The following is a 13,393-nucleotide window of genomic DNA, read 5'->3' as shown; positions in this document are numbered from 1 at the left end:
ATTAGTTAGGGGATGCTTGGAACCAACAGGCAAAGTGTGTGAGATTAACCATTATTTAAGTGTGTGTTCTACTGAGAACTTCATTCCTAAAAGTAAATGAACAAAGGTGAATTATAGGCACTAACGACAGCAACGGAAAAAGTAATGACATATGAATATGTTTACAATAGGGTTCATTGTGGGTCACAGTTGCATGTTCATATTGTTTAAAATCTCAGAATGTGAGAGTCATGGCCACTTTCTTATTTACAGCACAGAGGCCTCATTATAAACAGCGTGTCCATGAAGAGGTAATTCTGGCTACCAGGTACGGTTAGAGGCCAGTTAGTATCTCAAAGGGTTGGAAAAATTATAAATTGGACAATGAGGGTTCATTTAGAATTTAGAACTAACAAGGAGAATCTGATTTAACACATCTGCTGTCCCTGATTATTTCTAATTCATAGTCGGATTTTCACCTGCGAATGTCAGATGGTTCAAGCAGCCAGACCCCATTGGATTATCATACTATTCATGTTCCATTTTGGGCCTGGAAACTCCTTTTACCGGGCCTATCACAAATTGACAACAGCTTGCACTGAGGGCTTAAGTGTAATATTTTGTAATGAGTGAAACGCTAGCATAGTGATTTAAAACTTGTAGCCCCTTCGCAAGTGTGTGCTCTCCTCAGCCGCGAGACTTCACAGGTGCATGCCACTTCTTTCTTTACTGGAGCAGGCCATCTTCCGGCAATCTGACTTGATCTCAAAGGCTGGCCCAAGGCACAAATAAAGCATCATCCTCTGGATGACGAGATCCCAAAACCCAACTGTGGAACTTCCACACAATAACAGTTGGAGAGACAGCCTAGGTTCTCTCAGCCCTGTATGTCACCCAGAGCTGATCCAAGGGTTCCAATGAGAATTCACTTTCTCACTTTTGCTCCACTGACCAGTCACTAGCCTGTTTTGTCAAACAAAGAGCAGTATGGCTCCCACCAGTCCTCAAAGATGAACCTCCATTTTACCACAATGTGTGGGGGTTATTCTAACTTTGGAGGAGTGTTAATCCGTCCCAAAAGTGACGGTAAAGTGACGGATATACCACCAGCCGTATTACGAGTTCCATAGGATATAATGGACTCGTAATACAGCTGGTGGTAAATCCGTCACTTTTCCGTCACTTTTGGGACGGATTAACACCTCCTCCAAAGTTAGAATAACCCCCTGTGTGTTCATGGCACAGGGGTTACTATCTTGCAGATGACTCTTCAGAGAACCTTCAACTTATACTGGATAATTGGGTGCAGAAAAGAGAGTACCTGTAGGTCCCAAATTACTACCTCTACCTATTTATAATTATTTAATTTTAATTTAATTTTTGTCATATAAGTTAAGGCCTTGCTTGGGAACTGTTTATATACCATCTTGTAGTTTCCACCTTTCTAACGTTTGGCCTCCAGTTCATTGGGTACTTTAGATTTGAGGAACTATTGAGTAAAGCTGTTGCATTTCAGTAGTATCTTACCCTTTAATTACTACAGATATTTTTATTCCATATGGCGAATCTGGTGACAAGTGAGTTTAATCACATTATGCATCCTCCTGGTATCATTAAGGTGAACGAGGTAAGCTGAACTGCTTGGACTGCTTCTTTGCATGAATTGTAATAGGAGTCTACGTTCATATAGGTTGTCTTTTATTATTTTGCTATCTTTGCAGCAGTTCTATCAGTTTCGGGTCAATCTCTCTAGGTGATTTCAGATGTTGACCTCTGTTGCCACTCTACCAGCTGGCCAAAAGGAGGTGATGGAAGTTATGATAATATTAATAATAATATTAGAGTGCCACACTTGCTATTTCTAAGAGCTGGAAATTGCTGTAAAAGCTACCTATTTTAATTTGCCTCAAATTCTTGACCTCAGAACAAATGAAGACTGAGTTGACCTTACTAGCTCAAAACCTGTGACCTGCAGATCACCGCATAGCTCAGGTGCAATCACTTAACTCACTGAGCCATCCAAGTCAGCTCTGTAATTTATCACTAAAGTCATCCATGAATTGTTCTGCTTCTACATAATGTTCTGAGATTGTTGTCAGCTATGTTACTTCATCAGCCAGTTTTCACAAAGGGTGTTTGCTTTGAGAGGAACGTTATTTAGAAGCCAGATTCGAGAGATTATTTTTCTTGCACTGGGCAAATTTCCTGACAATTTTGTGTTGCAACCTTGATCTGCCTACAAATCCCTACTGACTTTCACTCTCCCTTTTTTAATGGTTCCCCATCTTTATTGCTGATGATGTTCTGGATGCTGCTTCCTGTCTCCTTTGCTACTGCTTCTGGTCTCCTATGATACTACAATTGATCCCTTTCTTCAGAAAAATCCTCCAGCATAGACAGCTCTTGCAGTTTGGCTATTTCCTTCTGACAAACATTTCTTTTAAAGTCTTACCTCTCCTCCCCCATAAGGCCTTAAGTTGTCTAGTTCTCAGGGCATATAGTGTTGCACTTCCCTATGCCTCCATGACTTCTGTTTCTTGTCCCACTAATGCTTAGTTTCTCAATGCCTGCAGTACTCAATTTATCAGAGCATTAGCATCTGGGGTTTGGTAGCCCCGTCCAACGGCCTCTGCCAGCACCGCTATAGGCTGATCATTTGCCATATTTAAAATGTCCGCGCATGCTTGTTTTTTTCCTGAAATGTCTCCTACTTCTATGGCCAATCTGAGTTGCCATAATGGCATTGTGACCTGTCAAGATATGTCTTTGCACTTTGCAAAATAAAAAATATAACTGATGTGCTGGAATTTTCCCCACCACATAATGGACGTTTCCACATTTTATGACTGGTACCACCATCGTGACATGTCAGACATGACAGGAAAAAAGCTAGCACCATGTAATGCCTACAGAACCTCCACCTAAATTGGTTTTCTAACAGTGGAGATGGTGCTAGCTCCACTATCACCCATTTCTAATTGGTAACTAAAGCAGGGAACACAAGCTGCGCTCAGATATGACATATTGCAATATTATTGTACCATTACTGCCTACGTCTAAATGAGGCCCTTATTCTCCATATTTTTATTAGTCTTTTCACCATTTACCCATGTTTGCCAGTTCTCTCAACTGTAGCCCCTTCCTTTTTCACTTCAGCTATAGTACTGATATTTTTGTCTGTCAACCACTTCCTTTGCCCTACCCTTGCTTTAATCCAGTCACTGAGGTAATCTTCTCTGTTAATTTATTCTTATTTTCAATGTAGGTTTGTGTTCTATCCTAGCTATATTAATTAAAAATGTAAGTCAACAGACTCAGGCCCTCATTCTGACCCTGGCGGTCAAAGACCGCCAGGGCGGAGGACCGCGGGAGCACCGCCGACAGGCCGGCGGTGCTCCAATGGGGATTCCGACCGCGGCGGTAAAGCCACGGTCGGACCGGCACCACTGGCGGGCTCCCGCCAGTGTACCGCCGCCCCATTGAATCCTCCACGGCGGCGCAGCTTGCTGCACCGCCGCGGGGATTCCGACCCCCCCTACCGCCATCCAGATCCCGGCGGTCCGACCGCCGGGATCCGGATGGCGGTAGGGGGGGTCGCGGGGCATGGGCATTGCAGGGGCCCCCGTAAGAGGGCCCCTACATGTATTTCACTGTCTGCTGTGCAGACAGTGAAATACGCGACGGGTGCAACTGCACCCGTCGCACAGCTTCCACTCCGCTGGCTCGATTCCGAGCCGGCTTCATCGTGGAAGCCTCTTTCCCGCTGGGCTGGCGGGCGGTCTGAAGGCGACCGCCCGCCAGCCCAGCGGGAAAGTCAGAATTACCGCCGCGGTCTTTCGTCCGCGGAACGGTAACCTGACGGCGGGACTTTGGCGGGCGGCCTCCGCCGCCCGCCAAGGTCAGAATGAGGGCCTCAGTGCCTTGCTGTTTGGCTCTTCAATGTCTCATTCCAACGTGTGGTCCTGTTCACCATTTTTGTTATGCTTTTACAGTGATCTGTGCACAGGAAGTCATTGTTTTTCCATTGCTGTTTAACTCATAGAGGTTGAAGTTTCAAGCAGTATTCCCTTGTTTGAGCATTAGAGACCCTATGCAGGAGTCATCCACATGCTGCGTTGTTCCTTGAGCTAGCAGCAAGATACTAATTACAACTTGCTCATAAGGATATGGTTCCCCATTTTTCCTGAGATAGAAAGGTACTACTATGTATACATCTCTAATCTCAAGCTAACAAGGGTTGTAATAGAAATTCCTTACCCCTTTACACTTTGTTCATTGAACAAGTTGCTTTCTATATGTTCTTATTCTCCTATTATGCAGTGTTTTTTTCTGATTCAGTGGCTAATACCATTCATGCTGTGTCCTCTCTTGCACTCTCAAATTCAGAGTTTTCTTCAATTCTTTCTTGGTCTGTGTGGTGCTGTCACAATGTGACTATGTTAAAGTAAAGCTGAAGGTCACACTCTGGACAGACACTAGTGTGGTATAATGTGCAGGTGATTTTTAAGGGGGGTTGTTAGTTACTGCTGTATAGCCATGGTTCTCTAAAGAGTACAGCTACACACAGGGCTGTCTGTGATCTAGCTGTGGGATGGTTGCACTGGATTAGGTGGACCCCATATGCCTGGATCACTATGGAATGATCTATTAGCCAGACAAGGATCAGCAGCTTGGGATCTAGCTGAAGAGTCTATATTTCGTTGTCTAGCCTCAAATCCTCAACTGTGTATCCTACTTGTGACTGCTTGCTAGTACTACTTTGCCATTACTCATGTTGCCTTTTCTGTCTGAAGAGTTATTTTAATTCTTTGTTTCTTCAGTATCTTTTTTTCATCTTGCAAAGTTTTGTGTTTCCCTGGGCTGCTTCCCGTGATATGGCTGAGTAACTGCACAATCAAGATTTCATTGTGCAAATGTAGCAAAGAATGGCAGCATGCAACAGCGCATTCACTCTACTCTGCTATCCCTAGGTTCAATGAATATATCCAGTGTGCATACACACAAACAGCCATTGTTAACAGCTTTGTGTGAGAAATTTGTGTAACTTGGTTTTGTGTAAGTATATGAAATTGTCAGTAAGATTATGCATAATTACGGAAAACACAAATCTGTCTTTTCATGTTATATTTTATGTGAACTGCATCCTCATTTCAATTTGTGGCGCAAGAACACATTTTGGGCTAAATAAAGTGGAAAAAAACAAAAGCACTGACAACAGCTGCTCTCATTTTGTTGTTCCAATTCGTACATTTTTACGACAAAAGGCTATATATACAGGAGTGGCAGGAGAAAGCTCACTTCCATATGACTAGACAGAAGCTGTAAAGTGAATTACTTATTTAATTTACTAACTATTCTTGTTTAGCTACACAATGTCGGAGTGAATGAAGATAGCTGTCATTTGTTCTAGTTTTATCGCCTTGTCTGGAGAAGACACAATTGTGATGATTCTGAATGAAATTAAACCACAGGAAGACACTACAGTAAAGGCACCTACAATCACCTTACAGAAGCTAGGACATTTAGCATAACTAACAAATGTATTCAATACTGGACAAGATCTTATATAGATGTTGTAAATGGGGCTTTGTGAACCCTGTGTGTGAACCCTGTGTAAATCGCGTTAGTGGTGGGGATTAAAACACAATATAACTATTATAATAGGAATGATGGGAAAGTGTATCAACATTCAATCACTCTTCAGGGACAAACCTGCACACTGAGTATAGCTTATCAACGACCTATAAATTATACATATAAATATATAAATACACACACACACATATATATATATATATTTAGCTTCAATAAAATATTAAACACAACATTCCATTGCTTCCCTAACATAATATGTTTATACTGCTTATAGAATAAGGTTTTTGTAATCTGCCTTTAATTATGTTATTTTAGAGAGAGTGTTCTTTGGTAAGACAATTATCAGTCTATCATTTCTACTCACTGTACTTAACTAAGTAAGGCAGTAGCCACAGCCAAAATTTAGACGTAATAACAAAGCCTATGCCAGTAGTAGTATTTGGGAAATCACTGGAATGTTATATCAGGCCATAAATTAACTTCTATGCAGACATTACTACTAGTAGTAATTGTATTTAACACTTCTCAGTGCGTGAAAACATTTTCATACATTACCTTATTTCCCCTAAAGATACGCCCATATCTTGCAATAGCTATCTTTCCAGTGCAATTGATTTTCATATCTCGCTCCAGTTTGAAAAAATCTTCAGTGCGAGCGTAATTTACATACACCAAATCTCCCTAATGTAAGCAGAAGAGAAATCTTTAAGTGGCAGAATCAATAATGATCAGACATGAAAACCACAATAATAAGGATTGCCAAAGCTTCTGAAAATGAAATTGTTTAGCTTTCGGCAAGAACAAAGCTCCCAAATGTCTACTGACTTTAAAAGGATTTCAAATAAAAGATTAGTTCCCATTAAATATGCTAATAAATGTACGTATCACTTAATGATGGTGAACAAGTATGCTGACCTCAGCAAATTGAAGTTGATGCTACTTATTGGCCAAAAGCAAAAAGAACAGATGATGGATAGAATGCTGAACAATGCAAACATTCACCCCCCTCACAAAGATCTGGGTTTAATCCAATTTATTCCCACCACGCCACCCCAGTTTGGATCCAGACATATGGAAATCAGTCTTGACCCTGCTCCCCATGGGAACAGTCCAACCTGAACTGCCAGGCTAAGTACTCCATGGACCTGAAACAAGCATCCAGGGACCGGTTTCAGGGTATCACCCCTCATCAGTCAGGCTAGCTTGAATCCGGTGGTGCAGTGAGCACGGGACCCACGTCAGGGCATACCCTACCCATTTAGGGTGACAAAAGCAAATGAATTATTGATGGACGGAATGCTGAACAATGCACACATTCACCCCCTGTCACAAAGATCTGTGTTTAATCCATCCCTAAGTTTACGTCTAAGTTTACCTTTGTGAATCAGGTCCTCAGTGTTTATAAATCAGAACATTTGAGGGGAAGACTTCAGAAAAAGTACATCTGGACTACTTTTGGGATATTGACACTTGGGTAGCTTCCCAGAATCCTCTGCTCACTAGTACGATTAGCAAAGAAGAGGTGAACTGTCGAGACTTAGCTGTGTATGTGAAAATAAATAAGGTAGGAACAAAACTCTTCAGAAAGCCAACAGTTGGTAAGACAATAATTCATGCCCCAAGTTTCCATCCACATAATCTAGTGAGCAGCATCCCTCTGGAGAAAGTTTACGAATAAGAAGGACCTGTAGTGAACCAGAGGAGGCAGACAACCCTTAACAGAACTATCCAAAAGGTTTCAGGAGAGGGGATATCCAATTATTTATATTGAAGATGCCAAAATGAAAGCAAATTTAGGCATGAGGAAACAGCTATTGTACATGAGAAGAAAGGAGAAAAATACTAAAATAACCTCTCAATTTAGGCTTGGAAGGAGGACTTGGTAAAGCATAGATCAGAAAGTGCAAGAAAAGGGTTGTGGTTGGGAGAAAGTAGAGGATATATGAATGGTAGCAAATGCAAAGCCTTAACACAACAGAATATCTATCATCTTTTTGGAACACTGGAAAGAAAATAAGAGAGCATTTTCACTGTAAAACTGAGTATGCAGTATATATTTTAAAATATCCTTGTAGCTTAATGTATGTGGAAAACACAGCCCTATCAGTGCATTAGAGCGTCTTATAGCATATAAGAGCAGCTAGGCTTTAGGATAGAAACGACCCAGTGGCCCACCACTTTAAAGAAAAGCACAATAGTGACAAAAAACTGCGAGGTACTTTGTAATTGATGCAATACATAGACGTAACAAAGGGGGAGCTAGAGAGAGAGCCCTCAGACAAATAGAGCTGGGGTATATCATTGAACTGAATACTAGGACCCCATGGAATTGAATATGGAAGAGGATTTTCTCACACATCTTTAATATTGCTTCCCATTTCTTTTAGCTAATGAGAGGTGGAAGAAATTAGTCACTGTATGTAATAAGCTGCATTAGTTTTGGTCACTTTGGGTTTTGCACTTAGGCACTTTAGGTTTGATGTTTTTTAGAACTGCAATAAAGAGATTAGTGAGATATGTAGCGATCCTAGGGTGGAGTATACACCATGGGTGTATGTGCTTTGTATCATTAAAGGCGAAGAAGTACGGGCAATGCATAGAGATACCAGGCCGACTGGGACGTGATATGCTAATGCGTTTTTTATTAAAGTGAATAAGAAATAGTTATTGGGATGGAGAGGTCAGTAAATTATTTTTCCCTAAAACAAAGAAGATCCAAAGTTCTAGAACGAGTTGTTTAATTAAATATTTAGGTATTATTAAATTTGTAAAAACAAGAAAAGGAACCTGGTTTTTGAACATCTGTATTTGAAACTTTGGACCAGATGTATCAAGAGACTGGTCACAAAAAGATAGCTAACTATACACTTTCCTTTTGTGACCAGTCTATAATTTTCTGATGAAATCTATGCACTAATACGTCACATTACAAAAAGTCCTATTGCAGGTGGTCACAGAACTATCAGCCTAATAAACAGTAATTAGACAGGTTGCTATTTGTGACCCCCCTTCAATTGGCTCCAAGCACTGGCATGGTGAACAGCAAAGAAAAAGAAAACTTTATTGTTGCTTTTCCAAACTCCTGTTTGGGAAAAGTCTCCCTGAGGCTGACTATACCGATCACAAATGAGCTTATATTTATGGCACCTGATGAAATGTGACTACATATAAGTTGAAATTCATCAGGTGCAATTATGAGTTTGCCCCCGATAATGATGAATAACATGCAGATTTCGATAGTTACCTCAACAAAGTCTGCATGTCCCAGTAATTTCCCCCAACAAATTTATCTGGGGAAACTGTAAAACTCATAATTCTGGCATGTGCTGTAACAGTAAGTACGGCAGTAACTCCACATAGGAAATTATTTAGGCCAAATGTATTTATGGGCCATAAATGTTAACTTGTTTAAAATTACTTGTAAGAGGGCTCAGTGAATTTAATGTTCAGTCTTGGCATAGGAGGCCTCCTCCAGATCACATTTTTTATATGTTCTATTCTCAGATCACTTTTTTATTCTTTACAGCTCAAAGATAAAACAACAATGGCATGAAAGAATACAACAAATATAAAGAAACATAATATTAAAAATTAGGCATGCACTCCCAAGAAAAATCAGTACACATAGTTCTGTAAATATTACACGTACAATGTAACTACTTAGAATTTCACCAGGATTATAACTTACCTCAGGCTCACCTTGCGCGGAATAGGCATTAAAAGGTGGCACCACATTTGTTATATGTTCATATCCTGATGGAATTGGTTCATATAAAGATGTGTTGAAAATCTAAGTAAAATAGAAAACAACTCAAAAATAATTGGAGAAATATGCATAATACCTAAATACACATAGTTAATTCTGGTTTATAACATACTTTTTACTACAGTTACTCCGCCCCTCAGACCCAATTTTACCACTGAAAAATTATATTTCTTTATATTATATTTAAGAGTATCCAGAGTTTGCTTGGGAAATACCCATGATTTGAGTACCAAATGTTAATCTCAAAACAGGATTACTGGCTCAATTATAATCAGACTTTAGGTTTTTAACAATTAGGTTACTTAATTCTCCATCAGTGTTATAAGCAGATGTGTTATCTAAATTCACATTTTCATTCCCTTAAGAGGCTTTTTGCAAGGCTATTGTGAAGGCTCAAATCTCTATTGTCCCTTCTTGTCACACTTCAGAATGGATTAAGCAGTCATGTCGATAAACAAGAAAAAAAAAAGCGCAACCGATTCTCCCATGGCTAGCTTTCACCTGACTCTGGTTATATGTCTAATGTCATCACCCAAACTTGTCTCACAAGATCCCTCCCTGTCCCTGTGGTATGACAGTCAGATTGACTCCTAGGCCCTCATTACAAGTGTTTTTTCCATTGGAGCAGCCAAGTAGAATTACCAGCAAAGGATTCTCAGTGTCATTATTCAAATTTACCTAATTAACCCCCATTTCTTGATAGGCCTCTAGCGTCCAACTCATAAAGGAGTGTTAGGATTAGTGGACCTCTGTATGAGATAGGTATGAGAGGTCCCTTTTAGTAACATGTCCTTAGGTGTTATATCATTTGAACTGTTCTGCGGCATCTAAAGTTAGAAGCACCTAACAAGATAAAATTCTTCTGAAGAGCAACTTTGTCTTTGTTACTCATAGGTATTATGTTTGGGATTTATGAAGACCCTCCTAACTTTTATACAAGGTCTTCTATTTTTAGTTTATTGCACTCCTAGGTGACATCCTGCACGCATCAGTGTCAATATTATTTTTGGAGGAAGGAAGGATGGATGACTGAAGGCCACTAAGCGACTGAATACTGATCCTCTTCTAACACCAATCTAGATTTCTGGGTGGCTCTGTCCCTGTTTCCCCAGAGGTTCTTCTGCCTCTACAGATGCACCTCTGCCAAGAGTTTTTCCTTTTCTCTACTTTTTGTGCAATTCAGGGTGAGATACTTTGACTGGGCAAGAACAGCACCTATTCGCTAATGCTAAGAGACTCCTGCTGTCCGAACAGCGACCAACACCCTGTAATGAACAAATTGTGTGATCTTATAGAAATTACTTTGTGCTTGTGACTCAGTAGCATTAATTGTTAAAAATGTATGATTGCTTGAAATTATGTCAGTTTGTGCTACAAAAGAAAATGTAGCTAGTCTAATTGAGGCATACAAAGCACCCAACTCCCTATGACTGCAAGGGTGTGTGCGCATAGCTCCTTAACAATGACCCGATTCAGTCTAAATTGTCCTCTGTGCATAAGTCACTCTTAAGTACGCCACTCCACTCAATCATATTCCACTGTAGGCCACTTGACTCTATGCTACTCCACTCTACAGCACTCCGAACTACGCCCCTCCACCCCAGTCCAGTGTACGCTACTCCACTGTATGTCACTCTACTCTACACCACTCCATGCTATTCCAATCTATGCCATGACACTGTATGCTATATCACTCTATGACACTTCATTCTACACCACTCTACTCTATTCCACTCTACGCCATCCAACTCTACCACACCCCACTCTAAACTACTTTACTTTACACCACTCCACTCAATGCCACCCTATTGTAAGCCACTCTACTCTATGCCTCTCAACTTTACATCACTCTACACCACTCCACTTTAAGCTATTCCACTGTATGCTACTCCACCCTATGCTACTCCTTTTCCACTGTACGGCACTCCACTTTATGCCACTCCACTCGCTGCCACCTTAATGTACTCCATTCCATGCCACTCAACTTTACACCACACTATACCACTCCACTGTACACTATTCCACTGTATGCCACACCATTCTATCCCACTCCACCTTACCCCACTCTAAGCCTCTCTCCTGTATGACGCTCAACGCCACTCCATGCTATTCCACGCTACACCACTCCACTCTATGCAATGACACTGTTCGCTATTCCACTCTACACCACTCCATTCCACTCTAAACCACCCAACTATACGCCACTCCATTTTACACTATTTGACTCTATCCCACTCCACAACACTTTACACAACTCCACTCTGCCCTATTTCAATCTACGTCGCTCCACTCAATGCCTCTCTATTCTACACCACTCCACCGTATGCCACTACACTCTACAACACTGCACTCTAAGCCACGCCAATCTACACCGCTCCACTCTATGCCACTGCATTCTACACCACTCCACTCTACGTCACAATGCTGTATGCCAATTCACACTATGCCACAACACTGTACGCCACTCCACTCTATGTCACTCAACTGTACACCACTCCACTTTATCCTACTGCAATCTAGCACACTTCACTCTACAGCATGTCACTATATCCCCTGTTTCTCTACACGACTGTAGTCTACCCCACTGAACTCTACCATTCTATTTATTCTACTGCATGCCACTCCACTCTATGCCACTTTAAATCACAGTATAAAAAGAAAAACAATCACGGGTATACTTTGTAATTTCTAACAAAAATTTTGTAACAATAAAAAAACATACAAACTCGAAATTCAAAAAACTAAGTTTAAAGCTGCTCTTGAAACAAAACAAACTACACAAAAATGAGAAATCCTAAAATTACAGTTATATCTTAAATTTGTACTTTAAGGCCCACCTTCAAATGACTATAACTATGTATTCTTTCTATACAAACCAAACTTAAAGTACTTAAACATTACAAATTTTAAAATTATACGTATACTTTCAACTTCTAATTCACACATTATTCATACACCTCCGCACATAGTGTTGTCAACTCACTAACCATACTGTTCATGACCTATACACACCCTGCTACCATATATAGTGTTCTCATAAAAGATATAATTAGAGATGCAATGAGTATTGTCATAAATATTATGATTTAACATAATATAAGTGATGTAATATGAAAGTGTATAAGCTATGCATGGAAAAGACATGAGTTATAGTTCATGTACTGTGTGGTTAGTGAGTTGAAAAACAGTTCAAATCCTTATAGGAGGGGTATGTATTAGTTCTCTTTTGTTTTCAGAATTCAGTTCTGTTTTGCTTTATCTTGTATATATAACCTAATGTGTGTTAGTAAATTTACTTTTATTGGTGAAGACTAATTAAAGTAGATATCTCTTAGACTACAAATTGTAAAGGCTGAGACCGAATGGTACAGATATATTTTGTCTATTTCTATTAAGTCAGGCATTTGGGGTAATTCCACATCTAGGTCAGACCAAATTTGGACCATTTTTGGCGGGAACCGCTAGCAGTAAAATAAGCTGAGGCCAACATAGCGAAACGTCCATTAACCATGTGGGTGTGTATCAACAAACATTTGTCTTATCTCTTCGTAAGTTGACATAATAAGCAATCTGTATGATATCCAGAATCCTTTTTTCCCTTTTACACACTTCAAATTTAATCTAGACCTCTAAAATGAGTTTTTGTGAGACTTTTATTTTATGTACTTTTTCCTATTCTTGATTTCAGAACTCTTATTTACCTGAGCGTTAGGGTTTCTTGAGAAAATGTTGTGTGGTACACAAAGTGCTCATGCAATTTTTTATTAGATTCCATATATTTGGGGGGGGTGGGGTGAAAAAAACTGAAGGTATCTTAAGGAACCAGAAATACATGGGATTTGATATTGAATAGGGTTCATTATGATTTTCCTTATCAGGGGAGATGTAATAAATTTGAGTGACTGTAATAGAGTCAGTGTTTGGTATTTTTGAATCTATGATTTTGAAATAATCTGATCTAGTAATTCAAATATTAAGCTTTTCCCTGTCTGAGACAAATTAAGAAAGTGTAGAAATGTATTGAAATTGCAATGATCTAAATATAAAAATGAA

At 39.9% G+C, this 13,393-nt stretch overlaps 1 protein-coding gene across 2 annotated transcripts in view; it reads right to left on the bottom strand.

Annotated features, from left to right (window-relative positions):
- LOC138249850 (glutamate carboxypeptidase 2-like) overlaps window positions 1-13,393 on the bottom strand; it is a 477,831-nt gene that overhangs the window by 335,546 nt on the left and 128,892 nt on the right. For both annotated transcript variants that reach the window (XM_069204011.1, XM_069204012.1), the window contains exons 4-5: window positions 9,263-9,364; window positions 6,130-6,255 (exon numbers count right to left, since the gene is read on the bottom strand). In XM_069204011.1, coding sequence (XP_069060112.1) covers window positions 6,130-6,255; window positions 9,263-9,364 — 228 coding nt within the window. The remainder of the gene's footprint in view (window positions 1-6,129; window positions 6,256-9,262; window positions 9,365-13,393) is intronic.

This window comes from Pleurodeles waltl, chromosome 8 (genome assembly GCF_031143425.1).
Source record: "Pleurodeles waltl isolate 20211129_DDA chromosome 8, aPleWal1.hap1.20221129, whole genome shotgun sequence".
NCBI lineage: Eukaryota > Metazoa > Chordata > Amphibia > Caudata > Salamandridae > Pleurodeles > Pleurodeles waltl.
The sequence above is the reverse complement of the archived record's forward strand: the minus strand, read 5'-3'. Positions and strand labels throughout refer to the sequence as shown.